The sequence below is a fragment of the Sphaerodactylus townsendi genome, linkage group LG03, assembly GCF_021028975.2.
Source record: "Sphaerodactylus townsendi isolate TG3544 linkage group LG03, MPM_Stown_v2.3, whole genome shotgun sequence".
Lineage (NCBI taxonomy): Eukaryota > Metazoa > Chordata > Lepidosauria > Squamata > Sphaerodactylidae > Sphaerodactylus > Sphaerodactylus townsendi.
In genome coordinates this window covers 135,388,721-135,411,960 of record NC_059427.1, presented here as the reverse complement: position 1 = coordinate 135,411,960, position 23,240 = coordinate 135,388,721, and the positions used below count along the sequence as shown (strand labels likewise).

The 23,240-nt window shown below is 42.8% G+C and overlaps 1 protein-coding gene across 1 annotated transcript in view; it reads right to left on the bottom strand.

The window, feature by feature from the left end:
* Positions 1–23,240, bottom strand: part of MAP2K6 (mitogen-activated protein kinase kinase 6) — an 88,100-nt gene that overhangs the window by 10,219 nt on the left and 54,641 nt on the right. The window contains exons 4-11 of the mRNA XM_048487919.1: positions 21,177–21,290; positions 17,929–18,048; positions 14,506–14,622; positions 13,644–13,695; positions 11,673–11,800; positions 11,373–11,450; positions 9,313–9,452; positions 3,756–3,801 (exon numbers count right to left, since the gene is read on the bottom strand). Of these exons, the coding sequence (XP_048343876.1) occupies positions 3,756–3,801; positions 9,313–9,452; positions 11,373–11,450; positions 11,673–11,800; positions 13,644–13,695; positions 14,506–14,622; positions 17,929–18,048; positions 21,177–21,290 (795 nt within the window). The remainder of the gene's footprint in view (positions 1–3,755; positions 3,802–9,312; positions 9,453–11,372; positions 11,451–11,672; positions 11,801–13,643; positions 13,696–14,505; positions 14,623–17,928; positions 18,049–21,176; positions 21,291–23,240) is intronic.

Here is a 23,240-nt window from a genome sequence, read left to right as displayed (position 1 = left end):
TATATAGACAACATAGACTATTTATAGTGCAATTCTAAGCAGGGAACAATTCAGTGAATGGAAACACAATGGCACAATCTTTCCCCCATACGGTCATGTGGGAAACAGTGAACAAAGACACCACAGAGTGATCTGAACTCTTATTTTTCAAACATTTTATATAAGCAGACTAATGTCTTTTGAGGGGGGGTAGCTTTGAGGGTGCACATTAGGAGTCAGCACCATATTTGGGGCATTTTTTTCCTATCTGGATTTAATAGTCCTGGAAATTTTTGAAAACCTCCGCAAAAGGCAAATCCCTATACCGGTTTTTTTCAAGAATTCAAATTCCTTTGGGTCTATTATACCTGAACACAAAAAATTCCAGCTGCCTCCAAACTCTACATGGCCTTGGAGGTGGCAGGCGGTGCGGGGTTGAACTCTGGGCTTGGCCTGGTCTAGCCCAGAATTCAAATGTGTGCCATTTGTCACCTTTGAGTCCATGAGAAGTTCGGAGGTAACAGCAGTGCAGACAGGGACATAGGTATAGATTTTTTTATGGGGGGGGGGGGTTCAGGGGTAGGGCCACGCCCCCACCTGCCCCTGGGGCATGGCCATGCCTCCCCAAGCCCCACCCCCAGTGCTTATAAAAGCAGCTCTCAGAGGCTGGGTACAGCAGACTCTCTGCCCTGCCCTCCCCCCCACCAGCTGGGCTCCCAGTCAGCAGCCGGCAGCCCCTTCTGCCCTCCCCTCTGGGCAGAGGCGTAGCTAGGGAAAATGGAGCCTGGTACAAAACCTGAATTTGTGCCCCCCCTCCCCCGGCAGCTGCTGTGATGCTGGAATCCACCCCCAAACTGCATCACTTTCAATGGTGTTTAAACAAGAGAGCCCAAATTCTCCTTTTAAATCCACCTTAAAGGGAGAATCTGGGGTCCCCAGTTAAAACAGCATTGAAAGTGATGCTGTTTTGGGGTGGATTCTCCCCACCCAGAAACAGCATCACTTTCAATGTTTAAACTGGGGACTTCACATTCTCCCTTTAAATCCATGCTGAAGGGAGTTGATTTAAAAGGAGAATCTGGGGAAATTTTGAAGATGCCTGCTGTCAGGGGTGCAAAATTTCAGGGTATCTGTAGGAGACTCTCCTGATGATACCTCCCAGGTTTGGTGAAGTTTGGTTCAGGGGGTCCAAAGTTATGGACTCTCAAAGGTGTAGCCCCCATCTTCTATTAGCTCCCATTGGAAACAATGGGGAATGGGGCTACCCCCTTTGGGAGTCCATAGCTTTGGACCCCATGGACCAAACATCACAAAACCTGGATGGTATCAGTAAGAGACTCTCCTGATGATACCATCCAGGTTTGGTGAAGTTTGGTTCAAGAGGTCCAAAGTTATGGGCCCTCAAAGGAGCAGCAGTGGCTTAGGAGGTTAAGAGCTCGTGTATCTAATCTGGAGGAACCGGGTTTGATTCCCAGCTCTGCCGCCTGAGCTGTGGAGGCTTATCTGGGGAATTCAGATTAGCCTGTACACTCCCACACATGCCAGCTGGGTGACCTTGGGCTAGTCACAGCTTCTCGAAGCTCTCTCAGCCCCACCTACCTCACAGAGTGTTTGTTGTGAGGGGGGAAGGGCAAGGAGATTGTAAGACCCTTTGAGTCTCCTACAGGAGAGAAAGGGGGATATAAATCCAAACTCTTCTTCTTCTAGCCCCCATCTTCTATTAGCTCTTATTGGAAACAATGGGGGATGGGGCACCCCCTTTGGGAGTCCATAACTTTGAACTCTCTGAACCAAACCTCACCAAACCTGGGTAGTATCATCAGGAGAGCCTCCAAAACAATCCCTTAAAGTTTGGTGCTGCTAGCCTAAAAACTGCACCTCCTGCAGGCCAAAAACTGAAGAAAACTGAAAAATACAAAAAACCCACAAACGGAGGGCGAATCTTCGGACATGCAATGGGGGGGGTTGAACCCGAGAACCCCCCCCCCCACCTACGTCCTTGAGTGCAGAGGTGAATGCTGAGCTCTGCACCACCTGCCAGCTCCAAGATCCAGCCAGAAAGTAAGTTAGGGGAAGATGGGGAGAGAGTTTTCTTAAACAACCAATGGGGCTGAAACTGCCCAAATAATACCAAAAAAAATCTGGCATTATTCGGGATTCACCTTTCAGCTCCCTTAAATTGACAGCATTTTGTCAGCATAAAAGCCTCTGGAAATACCAATAAGGTATTTTTCATGTTTTTTTTTCAGTCTCACTTTGTCAAATGCACACCCCTAGTGCACCTCACTCTGGTCTCCATGGATAGGATTGAATTTCTGGTTTCAAAATAGCATGCCCTATTTTCAAAAATGTCTGCATCTCTGCTGAGGAAGAACTGCCTGACAGTACACTTTTCTACCATGTGAATGACAGCACACCCCTCTGTATCCCTAGAATGTGCTCTGTGCACCAGTTTATGATAGTTATCTGTTTAGCTACTGGGCCTGTTGCCCAGCGGACGCAACATCCTTTCAGACAATCTGGCCTTCTGGGATGTTTGTCTGCCACTAATTATATGCTCATTGGGAAACCCCCAATAACCTTCCAAGAAACCCCAGAGTTCTCCCACGGGCATTCTGAAAACCACTCTATAAAGTAGAAGAAAAGAGAGTTCAAAAAGGAAAATTAGGCTTTCTTTCTCAGTGGCCAAGTCACCATCTCATTTTCCATCTTAAACCTCAACTGCCCAGAAAAGCAAGGAAGGAGTCTCAGCCCAAATAGGCAAGCTTGTTCCACTACCACAATGTCTACTGCCATGAGAAGGCGGGATGGGGTGGGGGGGGATCTTAAACCACAAAACCTTGCAACAATAATGTCAGCTATAAAATACCACAATGCTGAGATATGTTTGAAAGGTGATCCAACATCCTAATTCAATAGAAATGAACAGGGTTGCCAACTGGCTCTTGGCCGTAGCAGATGCCTTTCCTCATTACCTACCCCAGTGAACCCCGCGAGTGCTAAAAAGCCACCTAGTAAAACAATGCTATTCAAAAGGGGTGAGGAGAGACTCTATATTTAAGTACCTATTTTTTTAACCAAAAGTCAAAACAAAAAAAAGCTAAGCCTCTCTCAGCCTCCAAAGTTGTTCATAAAAGCAGATCTATATATAGCCCATCATAATGGCATTATAGACCACAGTGCAGAAATGCCACAGAAATTATTTAATGTTACCATTAGGGTTTTTTTAAAAAGACTGGCAAAGCAAATTGTTAGCAAACACAACCAGGACCAAAACTGCTATTTACTAAGAGCCAAAAAGTGGTGGCTGGCCTGTGGCATCTCAGAGTTATTGTACCCTGACTGGGTGCCAAATATAAGGAAGAGCAAGTTAGATAGCTTACATCTGGATAAATCTGCTCCTCAGGTGCTTCAGAGAGGAGTATGTGAATAGGTTGGCTATCACCATAGGAATAAACAGTAAGGACATTTTTAGCTTTAAGGGACCATAATGCAATGACTATAATGCAATGATTTTCAGATTAATGAGATTATCAATATTGGCAGGCAATCTGTCCAGTATGCTGCCTCGCAGGGGTACTGAGTGCATGGAGTGATGATAGCTAAAGCTTCTGTAATACGAAGTAGCACTTATATGGAATTTACAAAAAAAAGATTGCTTGGGTTAAGTATATCAAGGCACTGTTCAGCCCCTCATGTTTGATCACCACAATGACACTCTCTGAACTGTGTGATTTTAGGACACCCCCATTGTATCTGCCTTGAGAAAAACTCACCATTAGTTCAGGGTATGTTGGCCTTTCTTCAGAATTCTTCCTTAAGCTTTAAAGATAAAAGGACAATTATGTATTGTATTCACAATAACAAAATTGTTAAACAACCCTACAGCAGAGATCAGAGAAAACAACCCTGTAAATGGGGAGAACTTGCTCAGTACCAAAAATCTCATAAGGAACAGATCATGGTATGCTGGTTGGGGAGAGAATAATAATATAGGAACATCCTAGCCATGGCACCCTCAACAAATATTTATTTTTAATTAATTCATTCCATTTATACCCCACCCTACACTGAAGTCCCAGGGCGGCTTACATACTAGGGTTAAAAGTCCCATTAAAACATTACAATCCTAAAAACATAAAACATTAAAAACCACCATAAAAACATCCTTTAAAAACAATCAATAAAAACATCCATTAAGAATCCCTCCCCCTCCCTCCCCCCACCTTTCAGTTGGATTCGATAAGGGAGACCCCAGAGGTCACACACTAAAGGTCTGAGTAAAGAGGAGGGTTTTAACCAGGTGCCAAAACCACAAAGTGTCGGCGCCAGGTGAGTTCCTGCAGGGAGGCTGTGCACAGCTTGGGGCCTGCCACAGAAAAAGGCCTCTCGTGTGCCCCCTCCTGCTGCACCACGGCAGCTGAAGGGATCACCAGGAGGGCCTCCCCACTTGAACTCAGTGCACGAGTGGACTCATATGGGTGAATACAATATGAACACAAACACCAGGGAAGGACATTTGGGAACACTTGGGATAATGCTTCTGGATTTCATTTTAGGGAACTAAAAGATCAAATGTAACAGGGCAACTTTTCCTGTTCTGATTGTTCAAGGCATTAGGAAGGGATGAAAGCTGTAGGAAAGACAGAAGACAAAGCTCTGGGCTGACTGAATTTAGGAACTATGAATCAGAAAATTCTGTTGATTTCCTCCAGCATTTTCATCAAATTCTTGTGGAGAAACCATGATAGTTCAACTGGTGTGAAACTGTTAAATGGTTGTAGTGTATGTATACGTTTATAGGACATTTCTAACCCATCATTCACCAACAGAGGATGCTTTTCGGGAACCCACAGATATATATACAACATCAGTTTATTGGCTTTAAAGAACATTGTAGGTCCCATTACCTTCCCTTCACCTTTGTTCTTCTTAACCTTTCACCAATACACATGTCTTGGTATTATAAATACTCCTAAGTATCATCACCGTCCTTTTTCTAAACAGCTTTTACTACAGTGGATGGTTGGGAAAGTTTGTCCGTTACAGGAGAGTGAGACGAATGCGTAAAACATTGTTTATTTCCACCTCCCTCCAGCAGAAAATAGCTTTGAAGACAGGATGTAATAGGGACTTACTTCCTGACAGAGTATTTACAGGGAAGATGCTGGGGGTGACTTTAAAAGATTTTGACACGTACGCAAGCTTTGGAAGAGAGGGGAAGGAGGTATAGTGTCACACTGAGAGAAACAAAAGTGTGCTCATCAGCTATAATAAACACGCCCTCTTCTGGGATTTGCCAAACCAGGCAGGAAGTGAAGGATGCTTACTGAAGGGACTTTTCCTGCCCGTCTTTCATTACATCATCTCCGAACTCAGGTTTATGGAAAACTCTTATGCTGCATAATGACAAAGACCATTGATTCACACATACACACATTGCTTACCAAAACTGACCGAGGAGGGAATAGATCAGTCTAAAATAGATTAGTTAATCCACATCAGACAACCCAAGCTGCCCATTAAGAAATACCAGATTCTAATTATGCTGTTTTCTTACTCTGCATAAATTCATTTAACAGATAGGAGAGAATCCAGATTCAATTTTCCACTGATGGAAGCGGTGGGGTAATTCCCTCTTCCTGCAGCAGGCTCCTGGTTTGCCCCTCCACAGCAAAGGAAGCCCAGAAATGGTTTTTGAAAAGAAAAACAGGCTAAAAATCCCCTATAGGGGGGAGCAGAGATATGCCACAAAAATCATGGTTTATCTCTGCCAATGCCTCTGCTGTTCTTGGGGCCCAGCCAGGCAGTGGAGGCCAACTAAAATCAGCACTGCCCCCCAGCACTGCCAAAACAGCATTTTGCACTGGTGGATCTGGGTAACAGTGGAGGCTTCTAAGCCAGGTTCTGCAGAGCCGCACAGAGCCCAGCCACCAGGGTAAGTACCCCCTCCACTGGCGCATTTGTCTCTTGCGCTGGCAGGGTGGGCACCCATGCCGGCACTAGGTTGCACCGACTCCAAATTCGCCCCCCACCTTTGGATTGGGCTGATAATGTCCATTAGCATACAATACAAACAGTCCAAAACTCAGACAAGCTCCCCATTTTTTTGCCCGTTTCATGGAATCAATCTGTTTTTTCAGTATGTATTCTCCTTCTTTGCTTGCACTGCTTTAGCAAACTCTTCTTCTTCATATAATTCATTAATTGTAAATTCCTATGTCCATGAGTACTGTATATGCCAGGCTAAAAACAGAACGATCCAAACTTGTCATATATTGGATGCAAATTAAAAGGGCATTGTAGGCTAGATTCATATCTAGTTCACTATAGTCATTACTGCATAATGCCCCAGTTTAATGATGCAACTGTAATGCAATTAAACTTGAACAGCTCAAAGAATATTTTGCTAAAAAAAATCTCAGGTGGCTGCAGGTGTCAGATGCCTGAACGCTATATGATTTTAATGAATGTTGTAGTATTCTATGACTTTCATTTCATCTTATGCAGGATTGTACTTAACCTCTTCAAGCTTTCAGCCAGTTACATCACTGTGCATTTTGTTTTCCTCCTGGACTGTTGTGTCCATTTTATTTTAAAAGCTATGTTTTAATACTTCATGTACTATTACATTTTCTTTTAACACTGCATGCCACTTTGGTATTATTGACAGCAGAGGATGTGGCTAATATGCCTCATAAAACAAGAAAGGAATCAGAAACAAACAAGAGAAAGAATCACAAAGGGACGTGCGGGAAGAGTCTGAGATGATGTTTCTCATCCCTGACAACAAATAACAACTGCAACTACCTTCCACATGGCAATTTCCTTCAGCTGCCCTTCAATCCCCAGTATTTGTGTTTTCTTTTATATTAAATTAGCTAGCTGGATTTGTTTGGTTACCATACTCAACATCTTTTTCCTATACACCTAGCAAGCACAAGCCAGCACTAGAAATGACTGACATGAGAACACTCTCCAGTAGCTGCAAAGAGGGCAAAGCACTCAAAAAGAATGAAAAACCATTCAGGCAACCCTCAGGATCCCGACAGCCAAATTTCTTTTTGATGACAACCTTTTGCTTTTCTTCATACTCATATTGCATTCTCATCAAGCTCCTACAATATTTACAAAGTAAAGGAATATAATCAAACAGATCCCAGTTCACAGCATACAGGTTCACATATTCTGAGTGACAGCTCCAAGTCAAAATTACAACCTCTCTACCCAGCTATCCGCCCGCCACAACTGCCCAGATATTGAACAAGGCATCTTTGCACAGAAAAAGGAGACTTAGAGCTTCAACATGCTGCCTAGCTTCCCACTCAGCCAGTCAGCATGACAGTGCCTGAAAGCCACAGGAAACATCCATTCCTTCAGGAAAGTTCACCCAGACATTCACGTCTGAGCACAGGAAGAAGACAGTGGAAGCAGAGTTAGCTGACGCATACATATATACCTTGCCAAATTCTCTCAAGGGCTTTTGCCTCTACAAAACAATGAAGTTACTTCCACGGCAAGGGTCATGGCCATACCATTAGCAGTTGCAGGTGACTATATTCTGACTAGTTAACGTTCTGACAAAGAAATTAGTGAACTGAAATAATTCTCCTCATCCTGCTTGTGGAAGAACATTTGATGTGTATTTGCTATCTCACTCCTTAAAAAGGCCTGAGGAAAGAAATGAATTATTTTGCCTGACAGCCAATCCATCAACCTAGTCCTGCAAAGCTTTTAATGAAAAATGTGACCTCTGCGACAAAACAAGCATTTTTGTACCAGCCATAACTCTCAGTAGCTCTCAGTGGTTTCACACTGTATTGGCATAGAATCACCACTAGGTGCCATCATTACTCCAAAAAGAAAATACATATATTTTCTTTCTGCCATGTGGACATCAAAAACATTTCAGTAATTCTTAATAGTTTTTAAAATATTTTTCTCTAATCTACAGTCACATTTATCTTCGCTTGAATCCGCAGGGAGCCCTTCAGAATGCAATTTAGAAAAAGTTTCCCCAAGTGCAATGAAACAGAAGACCAATAATTCTCCAAGCATCGCACACTTTTAACCTGGCCCACGGTAAAAGTAATCCAGACACAACATGGGTCTATGACAGCACAAGACAGCCACAGTGCCATAAGGAAAGAACTAAAGAACAATCAGGCCTGCAAGGACATAGATAAAAGGTAGTTGCAAATATTTCATCAGCACTATTAAGTTGACACAAGATAGAGAACAATGCAAGCAAGCTGCCAATATTTCTCCTGACTGAAGATATGGAGAGAGGGGGGGAAGGAAAGAGTTGTTTCAGTTAGCAACTGTGTTACATAACTGTGAAGAACAGCTTCTCAGCCAACAAGCTGAAAGATGTTCCTGGGTCAAATCTTGCCTCTTCTTGGGCTCACTAGGCAGCCTCAAGACAAGCTATTCTGTCACCTTTAGTTTTCCTGATCTAACATACAAGGTTGTTGTAAAGATTACAACACAATAACATATGTGTGCTGTTTTCCACATTCAAAGGCACTTCAATAGCATTATACATCATCACAGTATTATGCATCATCAGGCTCAATATCATATAACAGTATTATATATGATCAGGCTCTGGAATTGTCTCCCTTCAGAGATTCTCTAGAGATCTGTCTTTTATGGGTTCAGACAAATGCCAAAGTCCTTTCTATTCACCTGGGCATTTGGCAAGTCTTCCTGGAACAACTGTACGGCTGCAGGTCTAGGGGATGGGGGTGGGGGAGTGAGGGGTGGGGTTAATTTTTATGCTGCTTTTAATTGTTTTGTTATAGTTTATTTATGATGTTTTTGTTGCGATATTTTACTGTTTTAACCTTGTGTAAGGCCCCTAGAGATTGCGATATGAGGCAGGGTGTAAACGTGTGTGTGTGTGTATATGTATGTATGTATGTATGTATGTATGTATGTATGTATGTATGTATGTATGTATGTGTGTGTGTGTGTGTGTGTGTGTGTGTGTACGTACACACACACACACAAATCATCATCTTCCTAGGAAAAGGAGCCTCAGAATTTAAGAATTATTGCCAAGGATTTATACCCATGAAAAAAGCTAATACGTGGGTAGTTTATTCAAGCCCAAATGCCACCTTAATGCCAAATAACTCCTTTAAGAAACAATCTAGCAGTATTTCCATGCTAGGAAAGGATACTAACTTTTAGGCTGCATGTCTAGAATATTGCCTTGCTTTCTATGATCAAGGCTCACGCTTAGAAGAGCAAACAATATGAAGCTGGATCAAAACTGATGGCAGCAATTTGAAAGGAAGGGTGTTAAGGGCTCTCCCATGACTGGCTTACCACTGTGAGGTAAAATCAACAAATTCTGGTGAGAACTTGTCCCCTGGGAGCTGTGGCGACGGCTCCTCTACCACCTGTTTGAGCTGCTGGAATGGCGTCCCCCAAGAATCGTATGGAAACCGCAAGATTGCCAGCTCAATCTAGATTGGGATGGGGAAAGAAAGGGAGAGATCAAAGACAACTTAATTTCAGCACCAAAAACACAACACATTCAGGATGACCACATTTTCTTAATAAATGCAGCTTATGCTGCCATCTGTGGGTAATCCCGACAATTACATCCAATTTCAGTGTAGACTCTTTTAGATCTTGTTGGAAACAGCGTATTCATCAGCTGCCTCTGAGGCACAGCCTGTGCAAGCCCATGGAGTCAGCATGTCTCTGGGAATATTAAAGCAGCAACATGTAAGGCCAGTTCTACTTGTTAGAGCCATGTACCCACAGCCTCCCTGAAAAATGAAGTGTGCCACGGCTCTCTTGCCACTCCACCCTCAAGGCTGTTGCAACAATTCTTCAGAGAACATGCTGCCAACAGAAACCTTGTGGTTCTTGGGAATGCTAATGCCCTACCACAGGCATGGTGCCAGTGAAGCTGCAAGGAAGATAAAATATTACCACAGCATTCTATGTTTCTTCCAGTTTACTTACACACACTGCTACCCTAATTTCTTCTAATGAAGCATTCACCTTGTGGAATCAACAGTCCCCCATCACTATGCTGGAGAATGGCAACAATCTGTTAACTGCCCTCTGCCTCCACACCACTGTTCAAAAGGTACATGGACGCTGTTTTAAATATATAAAATCAATCAACCTCAGCACAACCAAACCTGCAGTTTTAGGGGGCGGACTTGTATTAGTACGCCTATCTTACCTCCGCCAATTCTGAGGCATCTAAAAATCACTAATTTTCATCTAAACACAGTTTTTTAACTGCACAGGAATTTTGTTTACTCGTGGTTAAAAGACACACGAGAAACTCTTTGCCAAAAAACAACCATCCACAGTTTTGACAATTAGCTCAAAATAGTGATGTCAGTCCTACAAGAAATCAAAATTGAAGAAAACAAAACTTGATCAACCTTAACAAAGTGTCACACTGTTTTGAAATCAGACAGTGAATCCAAAAATTATGAAAACGAACTGCTCCTTTAAAGTATATTGTATAGACCTGTGGTTTTTGAATGAGTCTGAGGAATCCTTCTCACAGTGTTTCTCAGAATATTATTGGGAGTTCTTCAGATAAGAAGATTGGCAATCAGAGACAACCTCCCTGATAAGCAGCTTGGGCATTACCTAGATCTTCCCAGCTATCATGGGAGAAACTGCATATTCTCACCTACACTTTCAACTCACATGGTCTGACAGCGAGGACTTGATCCCCACATGAGCACACCTAGAGCCCCCCACCCACCCTTGATCCTAAGAATCCTTGGCAATTCACAGGATGTCTCTGAAGGCAAAAAGTCAGAAAACTGCTGTGATATGCCCTCAAAGATGATCCTTAATGGTGACATATCCCCTATCCTTTCTCTCTTGCACACACTACTCCATGCTATTATACCTTCCTAGTCATTTCTATCATCCCATTTCTCTGACAGGTGGTATACTCCACAACTACCACAACCTTCTCAGGATTATTCACAGCTTATTTGATTTAATAAGATGTAAAAATTCAGGAAAAGGCCATAAATAGAAGTAGGCCTCTGATGGAGGCAACAGGAAACTCTTCCCCCTAAGGTCCCATCTGTCACTATTTCTGACCGTCCACAATTCTATGGCCCACATGTTCAACAAGACCAGGGAAGGAGGTCATGAATTCACTGACCTCGCAGTGAAACAGCTGCTTTTCCTTTTGCTGAGTGTTTTGCATTTTATTCTGAACTTACAATATCCTTTTCTAATTGAAGGATTTGGGTCTTTTGCTGTTTAAATGGTTTGTCAATCTCAGCTAGGTCCAGATCCCAAAATACTTTCAACCAGCAGAGTGAGAACAGAAATATTCTTAGTTAATCAACAGATGTAGTTACTAGGTGTTCATAACAGTAACTTAATAATACCATTGTAATTCCCAGGCTCCAAATATCAGATTTGACGCTGTATCCCTTTTGGTTAAATTCTGGGTTGATTCTTTCAGGCTGGGGGAGAAAGAAAGACAAACGCAGACAGTTTGAAATGTAATTTCAAATTTCCAGAGAAATTATAACAGGGACATGCCTATGGATGAAATAAAGCTGGGACTAAAAACAGAGACCAAGGACCCATACTCTCAAAATCATCAGCCCCTGTAAATTTAGGAAGTCTCATTTTGGGCACCTGAGTAAAGTTGCACTAAAGATGTCCCGACCCTTTAAACTTACTGCCATGTAAGGTTTGCAGCCAGCATCCATCGTCTTAGCCACGGAGTCAACAAGATAACCACTAATTCCAAAGTCACACATTTTCACCTGTCCCAGTGTATTGATCAGTACATTGGAGGGTTTTACATCTGCAAGGTGGAACACATGGACACTGATTACAAACTGACTGTAGCGAGTGGGTCATGGCAGAAATGGAAGCAGACAAAAGCTGCATCCACACATTAGCGAGCAGTGTGCGGTTCTTGCACTGCAGCATAATTGGATTCCCCTGGGTGGACAGGGCAAACAATTGCAAATGACTGCTACGGCGTAATATCCAGTAGTACCATACCTAGTCAAAGCTTTGTTATTATTACTACCAGGGGACAATAAACACAGTTCAACTCCAGATCTCAGGATTCCAAAGACGTGCTCTTTTGGGGGGCACTTGTTCCAACCCAAACCGCTACAGACTTCTTTGAGGAATATTCAGATTGAGGAGAATTCTGGCTCCCTCCTTAGCTAAGGAATCAGAAGCCACCTTCAAGAATGCACTCCTCCCGGAGTCCCTCTTCTGACTGGGAGGATCACTCAGATTAACATGTAAGAGTCAGGGTTCAGATTATGAGCTAGCGCTAACACAAAGAATTTGGTTTAGGCAAGGGAGGGGCTGATGAGGGGAGTTAATACTCTTGAGGCTAGTTCTTGATTTGTGACTTGGTTGAAGTTATTTGAGACTGGATATAACTAGTTCACAGTTATGTCCTCATCATGAACAGTATTTGGTAACATGGACTTTTATTGCAGCAGCAAGTGCAGGGAATATCTCCACACTTAAAATGGAAAACTATGGCAATCAATACAACAGATTATGACTTTGTTAATTTGATCATAATGATCTGGCCATGGTGACCCCTGCACTCATTAAATCTGGGTTAGATTACTGTAATGCACTGTAATGGCCCAGAAATTGCAGCTGATCTAATATGTAGCAGTTGGGCTATTGTCAGGGGTGGGGTGCAGTGATCCTATGTTGAAACAACTACACTGGTTGCCCTTCTCTTCCTGGGACCCATTCAAAGTGCTGGTTCTTACCTTTAAGGGTACTTTCCTATCCATCCAGCCCACCAGCTAAGATCTTCCTCACCAGCCCTGCTCTGTATATCCCCATCTTCCATCTTCAAAGGGAAGGCAGGTAGCAACCAAGGCTTTTCAAAGGCTTTTCGGTGGCAACCAAAGAGAAGGCTCATCTGTAGAATGCCCTCCAGGCTTAACCAGTGCCTACTCTATCCTCACCATTTCTGTGTTAAATAAAGAGGCTAATTTTTTAACCTGGGACATGTTTTTAGCCTGGGACATGTTTAAAGATTTGTTTTACGCTGCTCCATGTCTTATATTGTTTGGTACTCTTGCTTTTTGGGAATGATAGGTTTCAATCACTTTTACAATGTTTTATGTTTTATTGTGCTTTATTTTGAAAGGTGCCTTGGGCAAATTCCCAGGAAAGGTGGCATAGAAATTCCCCAAAACAAACACACAACAGTATTTTCATAATTTTTTTCTTAAGAGTCAAAACGCTTCATCTAACTCAGCTCAGTAATCCTATATAATCACAGAAGGGAGCCCTGGACAACAAAGGTTTAAATCCTCTGGTGCTATTTACTGATGCAGTAGCACCTTCTCCAACCAGAGGAAAATGGGGCAATTTCCGCCAGTTCCCCTCTCCTGCTGCAGACTGCTCATTGGCCCCAGTTTACTCTTTGAATCCACTGAACTATCAAGGAGCATGTTCTCAAGGGCATCAAAACCAATATCGTGAACTGTGCCCAGAGGACATGTACAGACACACAAGCACTGGTGTATTATCTAGCTGGCTGAACAGAGGAGAAAAGCAAAATTTGTGTGATTTTGTAACTAATCAAACCCAGCACCCAATACTATGCTTCCATCCCTTCCAGGAACTGTCAGACACGCAACGGTAGCCATACTTACCTCGGTGAATTACAGAGAGCTTACTGTGTAGATGTTCTAGTGCTTTTACAATCTGAAAACACAACAGATGAGGAGTGAACTGTAACTGACTGAAGCAACAGGCTCACACTGCCCTCTCTGGCACCCAGGCCACAAGTTCATACTCCTTTCAACACTAAGCTGGGTGGAGACACTCTTAGGTTTGGCATTTTGGCAATTAAGTGGCAGGAGAGTGCTGATCCTGCAGTCTGGCAGGAGAAGGGTGAGCCGTGACTCACACTATCCATGGCTGTTCCAACCACCCTTAAGAGCATGCTCAAAATAAAGAGCGATCGCAGTAACTTGCCAGAATCAGGAAGCACCCAACTTTTTTGCATCTCTATTTAGAAACTTCTGTTGGCTCAGTTCCAGAGATCACAAAATTCCAGACCTCTTTCAACACTGGAATTTTCCACATACACAGACATCACCTATATGCAAGCTGCTTCCCTAATATTATTTTTCCTTTGTAGTCAAGGACGAGGCTATGTATGATGCAGAAGAATCACAATTAATACTTCTTAGCCTCATTTCTTTCCCACTGACTCTACCCAAACTCACTTTTCTCTCGCACGATTTCAATAAATGCTCTTCTGCACCACCACAGCTGCCAATAAACACTAAGTTTTTTTCCCTCATATTCCAGGTTACTCTACGAAAATGTGGCTCATTAATAAACAAACCGCTAGAGAGAAGCAGCTGCTATTCCTTCTTCATCTCCTTTTGCAGCTTTGTGTAGTAATACCTGATTGCCAAATGTGGGCTAAACTACTCTCTGCAAAGGTGGGAAAGGGTACTAAATCCCTCTGGAAAAGGATCTGAAGGACAAAAAAGAAAGACTCACTGAGACTGCTATTTTCCCTAGGATGTCTTCAGGAATCGTTAAGCCTTTGTCTAATACTTGTTTGTAGAATTTGTCCAGTGACGTGTCCATCAGTTCCATACAGATCCACACATCTCCCTAGAGAAATATAAAGTTACCAGAGTAAACAAACTGCTGCCTCTATCCCCTTCCACCAAGTGCACAGCATTGCTTTCCAGTTCTATCTCATGCTTAATTATGTGACTTTTAAATATTACAGCAAATTAACTTTCTCAAGGAGTGATGGACCTTCAGCGATTTATATTGCACTTCAGCAATTTATATTGCACCCTGTTTTCTTATTTAAATTCCAATCTACGCTTGATTTAAATTCCAATCTATGCAAAGATGCCCCCTCTCCCTACATTGGCTTTCACATGGTATGCAATTACTAACCATTGGCACAATTCAGATATTAAGTGCCCTGTGACAGTTTGCCACCTCTGAGTCAAACCTTACCACTGTCCCAAGTTCCTACCATATATATTTGGCATATATATTAAAATTCAATCAAAAACTTCCCTTTCTTCTGCCATTGTCCAGTAATTTAATCAGTTCTATGGTTATCTCCTGATAAGCTGCCCCATTCCCAAGTATTCCTTTATCCCCTGTAGTAATGTTATCCTATGGGCCTAAAACAGTATGGCGGTTTCTGCACATGCAGGCTTGCGGGCTTGCATCGGCATAATTGATGCCAATGCAAGCCCTGGGGCTGTTCGCACGAACGGCCGCGCAACCCCCCGAACAGCAGCCTACCTTTCCCCTGCCTTTCGTCGCTCTCAGGAGAGCCAGAGCGACGGCTGAAGCGATGGAGGCAAGGTGTCGTGTCCCCTTCCTTCCTTAGAGTGACGAAAGGCAGGGAAAAGGTAGGCAGCTGTTTGGGAGCGTCACGGGAATACGCCAGCTTCCACCTGCTGCTGTTCGCTCGGCAACGGGTGGAAACTGGCGTATTCCAAAAAACTCGCCCCCCAAGCGAGTTTCGGAAGCGGCGGCTTCACGCCACTTCAGGGGAGCAAGGACGCGCCTCCTGTGCGACCAGTGCCCCAGGGACCGTTTTTTTCCGTCCCTGGAGCGTTGTTGTTTCCCCGTGCGGAAACTGCCTCTGACTCGTCTAACTTCAGATATATGAGTCTGGTCCTAGCTACAAATGGACTGCAATTCAGGCTCCCAACACAACCTCTTCCATTCTCACTTCTACACAGACTAGGACAGATATAACCTTTGCTCCCCATCTTGATCTGTCATCCTTCATTTTCCAGCCCATACTGTACTACACAGAAAGCTGGCAGTTTGTTCCTCTCTGCTATTTAGGCCTCACATCTGGAAAACTAAACCCCTCTGTCCTAATGAATTCTACTTCTCCTCTACTCTCCATTTCACTGCAGTAACACTTTCCTTTAAAAGCAACTCCTGATTTAAATTGGAGTAGCTCTGGTTGATTTTTGGTTGTTATATTGTCAGTTTGGACAAGGAATGTGCTTTTATATAGTATTTGTTAGTACATGCTTAGGATAAGCGCCCCACATACGCACGCGCGCACATGCACAAAATTGTATTAAATCTCTCAATAAATGCCATACTCCTTTAAATCTGTTTTCTGTCATCCTTTTTCCTGCTGAAAAGTACTACACAGCTACCTCGTTTGATAAAAGATCCCAGTTTTCTACTCCCTGTGCACAAAATTCAAGTTAATTCTCCATGTCAGTCTGAATGTATCTTCATACATTTATGAGGGTGTGGTAACAAAGATTCCTGGCCACTCCTGACTAGGTGTGTGGTTTTGGCTTTGTCAAAATGTAACAAATTGTGCCTTTTAACAATAGCCAGAAAATCCTGAATCCACCCCCACCCCCAAATTTGGCTTTTTTCTGCTTTTCTGTAAATCTCCCTGTCCCATTATATCTGTGAGGAATCTTTCCAGGGCTCTGGGGTTGCTGTTTTGTTAAGGTAGACGCACCATATTTTCAGCATAGCTGCCAGTGACTCTTACAAGAATCACCAAGTTTGGTAAAGATTGGGTCAGGAGATCCCATATTTTCTTCCATTGGACCCCCTGACCCAATCTTTACCAAAGTTGGGGGTTCTTGTAAGGAAAGTCACTACCGTATATGCTGAAAATTTTGTAATTCTACCTCAAAACCACCAAAAAACCAGCCTTGGAAAGATTTCCCATACAGTACAGCGGAGCAAAAAAATTTCAGGAATCCTCAAACCAGTATGAGGATTCAGGGTTGTTGTTTGTTGTTTCTTAAATGCTGTAAGTTTTCTGGTCTAATATACCTGAATCCATAAAATACTGATTGGTGAGTGGGTCCACACTCCTACTTCTGAGTATTGGTGTGTGTGGGGGGTGGGGGGTGGGGGGGTGTATGTGTGTGTGAAAATCATCAGGCCTCAATTAGCTGCCTTAAGAAAGAGCTTGCTTGCTGAAGGACTTGACTCAAGCAAATGCCATTTTCCTCCCAAACCTCTACATTGTGCAAAACAAAAGTAGGACTTGCAATGCCTACAGTTCTTTTTTCATAGCATGAAATATCAACATGAAAAAACCAACCCTGAATTCTGGCACTGAAGCTTGCTTTCCTATTTTCTGGAATGTGTGTTTTGGAAAGAATACGAAGAGTGCACTAGATAACAGAAGGAAGCAATAGGTAACAGCAGTACTAAGGAGGTGGGAAAGGTGAGATTAATTGACTCTATAAAGGAAGCCATGGCCCTCCGTTTGCAAGACTTCAGCAAGGCTGAGGAAGATAGGACATTTGGGAGGACATTCATTCATAGGACTGCCTTAAGTCAGAAGCAACTTGACAGCATTTAACACACAAATATACAATCTTTAAGCACATTTAACTCAGTGGTAAGTCCCTCTGTATTCAGGGGACTTAGGCCGTTTCCGCACGGCCAGGATGCGCCCCCACGCCACCAAGAGTTCTGGCGGCGTGAGAGCAGAGCTCCGTTCGCGATGAGCGAGGCGAGAGTGGAAAGGCGGCAGGCGGCAGGCAGCTCCGCCGATTAGGCCACCTCTTCCCCCTTCCCCGCCCCACTCACGGTGTCCTCGCTCGGTAAATTAGCCTGCTGGGCTGCCATTACAGCCCTCGCCCACACTGCCCTCACGACCCCTGGCTTAACTGCAGCGAGTGACACCGTGGAGTGGTGGGGGGACGGAGAACAGCGTCTTCCCCAAGCAACAACCCTTTAAAAAGGGTTGTTGTTTGCAGCGGCGACCCTGACGCCATGCCTGCAGCAGCGGGCAATGCCTGGTGCGAACGTAGTGACCTGGGGCGGTGTTTTACGCCCCAGGTGTCGTCGTTAATGGGCCGTGCGGAAACGGTCTTGCTTTCAGGGAAGTGAATCTAAAAACAAAAACAATATTGATGGATATTCAGGAACCCACAAATAAGGTACCTCTCGAAACAATGCACCGTAGAACGTAACAGTGAAGTGGCAGTCTACCGTCCTCATAGAAATGTCTAGATCCATCAGCAACCTCTTCTGCTCCTGGCTGTTCACAGTTGCCCGGATTCGCTGGAAGACAGACCTGTTGTTAATTTTCCACACCTCTGCTTCCCAGCCACCATTTCATCTGAGAAACTCATCCAAGATCATGGAAATTACAAGAATGTGACTTAGCCCATTTTACCAAGTGCGATCTCCATCTTTTTTAAGGCAGCTTCACCTCCTTCTTAATCAACCTAACAGACCAGGAAGCCTCAAACCTGGCCTAAATTCTGAGTTCTTTTTTTAAAACAAACAATGTCAGCCACAGAATGTTAAGCCAGCAGAGTTACTTGGGAATCTCTGACTCTTGATGAACTTGAGCTTTGTGGCACTGGTCAATAAGGTTGCAATCCTAAGCAAACTTACCTGCAGGGTGAGCCCCATTGAAATCCTTCACTGTTGAGTAATTATGCTTACACTTCAAGTGCTTCATGGGGCACCCAAAAACCAGAGGCCGCATTTGATGATTTAAGCCTCTCTAGGCCTCTGTGAAATGAGGATAATAATGCTTACCTACCTCACAGGCGTAATTTATGTCTGGGAAGCACTGTGAGATCCTCGGATGTGAGGTGCTATAGAAGGGCAAAGGATGATGGTTACTACAGAAGTGCTTTCTTTACCTTTTTCCTCTCTCTGTTCTACCATCAATACCCAGGCTATGATGGCAGAACGTTTCATGCAGGGTGATTACTGAAAGTGGTCCATGCTTAGCAACACCCACTTCTGCTTCAATCCAGCAACTCTTTGCATGTGCAGCATCTCAAGTGCACACAGCAAGGACTTTCCCATTTACTTTCTAGGGTGAGTGGGTGCACAGGTGTGTGCATCCACATACATCTATTAGATTCATACAGATGTCGCCAGCACTGAGCTGGACAGAAAGGCTTTTGATCAAATTGGAGATATAAATGTGAAGAGAAGATTTTGTGGAATTAAAATCAGACTGACTGGATCTATACAGGCCTAATGCTTAACCAGGGCTGTTTTCTTAGCCACCATTTAAGTCTTAAACCATGTTTAAGAATTAATAGCACAGCAGAATGTGAAAGAAAGGTTTGAAGCGTTATTTGCAAAGCATGATTTGCATCAACCATGGTTTAGATATTGCTTCTGTCCCACCAAACCATGGTTAAAATAGTTTCCCGTCTTTCTGCTTCCAGTAAGAAGCAGACTTTGTTGCCAGTTCACTATAGATAGTCTCCCAAGGCATAGCTTAGCTCAGCAAGTTAAACCATGGTTTCACTGTATGTCCAGGAACTTAAGTAGGGTTAAGCTGCGTTTGGTACTGAGCCTTGTGTCAAAGACCCTGGAAGATAATACTAATGTGGTAGAATTTAAACAGCTTGACATGATGAGTAGACAGGAAGAGAGTAGATAATAGCTTCCTGCTTGCTCCTTGGAGGGGACTAACCATTCTTACTACCTTCTTCAAAGTGATTTTGAATTGGCTCCAGAGGTTCATTTTTAGAAAGCAAATGAACAAACCAATGATCACCTACATTCTATAGACAAACAGACTGCAGTGGAACAATACTGGTAGAAGCAAACCGTTTCACAAGATATTGTCGAAGGCTTTCACGGCCGGAATCACTGGGGTGCTGTCTGGTTTCCGGGCTGTATGGCTGTGTTCTAGCAGCATTCTCTCCTGACGTTTCGCCTGCATCTGTGGCTGGTATCTTCACAGGATCTTCAGAGGATGTTCAGATCCTCTGAAGATGCCAGCCACAGATGCAGGCGAAACGCCGTGAAAACATGCTGCTAGAAAACGGTCATTGCTGCCCGAAACTATGATCAACAATGGGCTCAATTCTTAAGTCCTGAAACTAGAAATACGAAAAGGTTTCAAATAAACTTTCTGTTTCTGATTGGAAGCATTCAAAACGATAATACTGTATGCTCAAATCAATGATTTTCATTGTGGAAGGCTTATGTAAAAATAATTATATCTAAATATAACACCACACATTTATTGACAGGACATGGGGGAGGGGGGAGTCATTACAGGAGGCTCTTTATGGGAATGTATGAAATACATGCTTGCTAGAATCTGATATAAAATCAGAAGTATCAATCAACCATAAAAACCAAATAAACATGGCTGATTATACGAGGAATGACTAATATAGCTGACTGTACTATTTCCAAAAGCATTTGTTACTATAAAACCATTTACATTTCTGACTAGCTCTCTGGTCCATAATACCCCGACTCCCCATATTCTTTACTCATTCTTTGATTCATTTGTACAGTGAGAAAGAGAGAAAGAAAGACAAACACAGTCAGGTACAGTTACATGCATAATGCTGACTGATTACACACAGTCATAATATCAAACAAATCAGGAGTATTAACAAATGGGACTAAAAATACAAAACAAGATTGCTCCCGAAATGTATCTGGAGTTCATTCCTGAAAACAAGACTGCAAAGGTTAAGAAAACCTGTCATACTAAGTACAAGACAAGAACCATATAAGCAGGATTAAAATGCTCATCTGCATATCCCATCTCTTACAGTCTTGCCTTGTATGAACAGAATAAACAGCAGATACAAATAAGTCATTCATAAGTTAACAGGCCCAGTACATAAAAGCTTGATTCTGTGTAGAAAGGTACTGCTCACCCTTTTGGAAATCACAATTAGAGTCAGGACATACTTTGCAAAGTCAAAATGATCCAGTTAATATTATACAAATTCTTATATCAGACCAAGGCATCCTGTTTCTAATGGTGGGTTCCAAGAAGATCATAAACAGAGCATGATAGAGATCTAGTGATCTGAATAAACTTAGCCCCATAATTCACTGTTGCTTTTAAAATCCAGGCCAAGTGGAAACAATAAAAAGCTGTATTCTTGTCAGGGGCAGTCTGATATGCCATTTTTGTTCAGCCGGAATATGTGTCCAATATCTCAATATTCTAAACATTCTAGCTACTTGTTTGCCACACTTAATGAATGTTGACAGTTCAAGCTTGCTACATTCAGCTCTCTAAATTAAATCCTGACATTTGACTTTACTTACAGCTTTTTCACATGATGGCACATAACTTTAACCCTCCTAGGACACATATAGCAGAGTTGGAAAGGAGCAAATAGAACAGAATTTAGGAGGTCAATGTATACATATACTGTGAGCAACCAAGATTCTCTCTCTACCTTTACTGCCATAATCTGTCCACTGGGCATGTGCCGCATCTTCTCTACCACCCCGTATGCACCACGTCCAAGTTCTGATATTGGCTCCAGGTCATCAGCCTTTACTTCAAAGTTCTGTTGTGGAAGAGAAAGCATTATCTGTGGCTCAGGGGCAGCAGCCCACTCTAATGCGACTAAAGTGAAGATCTGTCCAATGATAGCTTTGTCCTGAAAATTACTATATGTACATCTGAAACAGAAAGGATCTTAATAAAATCCTCTCAACCACTTCATAAAATTAAGAATTAGCATAATGTTTTGCATTTTACCATAGAGGACATTGAAATTCATTTGCTTAATAACAACTTTTAAATGTTTTGAAACCATGCAATTTCAGCCATGAAACACTATTTTTTGAGCAACTCTACTGAGTTTCTCAGTGCCACAGTGCTTAAAAAAACAGTTTGAATAAAGGTTTTTATTTCTACATGGGGTGCACCTGAGGATTGGGTGGTGGTGGGGAGAGACTTGCACCCTCTATGACTTTCCTACATATGTATTCAAAGTAAATTGAAACGTGTGTCACTTTCAAACACTGTAGCATGCACAAGTTCATATATTATTTTAGCTTACTCTTATAATTTATTTCCAGGGCATTACCATACAAAGGCAAGTAGTTGCTAAGGGAGATGCAATGACCTCTTATTCTGGGAGCCTAAACCAATCCCCATCTCTTCCTTCTATTCTATTCTGTCCTATCACACTAACATGTAGACAGATGTCACTCTTGCGATGCTTGTTCTGCTCAATTAATCGAAGTCATACTTGCCTAATCCAGATCAAGGGCATTCTAACCACCATAAATGTCTCATACCACCACACCATTCCCCACCTCTGAATACACTTTTGTTAGACAGGACTTACAATGTTCTGACAAAATGACCCTCATTCCCAAGCATCAGTCAGGGTCAAAAAACCAAGTACCTTTCTTTCTGAGGAGTCCATCATACCAGAATCAAAGTCATCACATACCCACAGAACCCAAAGGTTCTGCCCCCCCCATCCCCCCCAAAAAAGACAGGGATTCCTTCCTCAAAGAATTCAGCAACTTCAAAAGAGGTACCTTGAGGTATATCCCACTAGCTACAAGATTTGCATCTGGGCTACACCAATTCAGATGGTACATGAAGATACAGCTGAAAAAAACCTTGTATTCATACAGAAAACTATCATGACAGAGAGGAAGTTAGGATAAAACTCTTGGCATGTGTTTCTTGCTCAGTTTCAAAAATGCAGTCTGAAGCAGTACACACCAAGAGGACACCAAATATTATTTTCCTATGGGATGCTGCGATTGGCTATCTGTTATGAGGACACCTTGGTGTCGACCGATGCTTCCTTTTCTAGCCCCTTGTGGTCTTAATCATATTTTGTTTATTTACAAAATGTATACTGTGCCTTTCTGCCCCTCTTCAGAGTGGCTAACAGATTAAAAACATACATAATAAAAACATGTTAAAAACCATTACAACTAAACCAAAACACATTATTAAAACAACTAAAAGCTAAAGTATATATCTTAAAAGTGGTAATTAAAGCAAGGCAAGAAGGGGGCGGGGAATCATTGAGGGAATGCCAGACTGAATTAAAATCTTCATCCACTGGCATAAAATGGCAACAGAAGAGGATAGATTACTCTCCTTAGGGAGAGGGTTTCAGAGTTATTGTGACCCAAGAATGCCCTCTCCAGGGTTGCTACCCACCTAATCTGAGAAGGCAGGGGCACCTGAAGCAGGGCCTTACAAGATTATTATAGTGGTTAGAAAGGTTTCTAGGGCAGTATGCTGGTCCCAAGCTCTGCAATGTTTTAAAGGTCTATACCAGCTCCTTGAATTCAAAGATCAGGGGCTGTGTCTTAGTGACAAAGCACCTACTTTGCATGTAGAAGGTCCCTGCCATCTCCAGTCAAAAGGGTCCAAGTAGTAGGTGATGTGAAAGACCTCTGCTTGAGACCCCTCAGAGATGTTGCCGGTCTAAGTAGACAACACTGACCGTAATATTCTAACAGTCTGATTCAGTATCAAG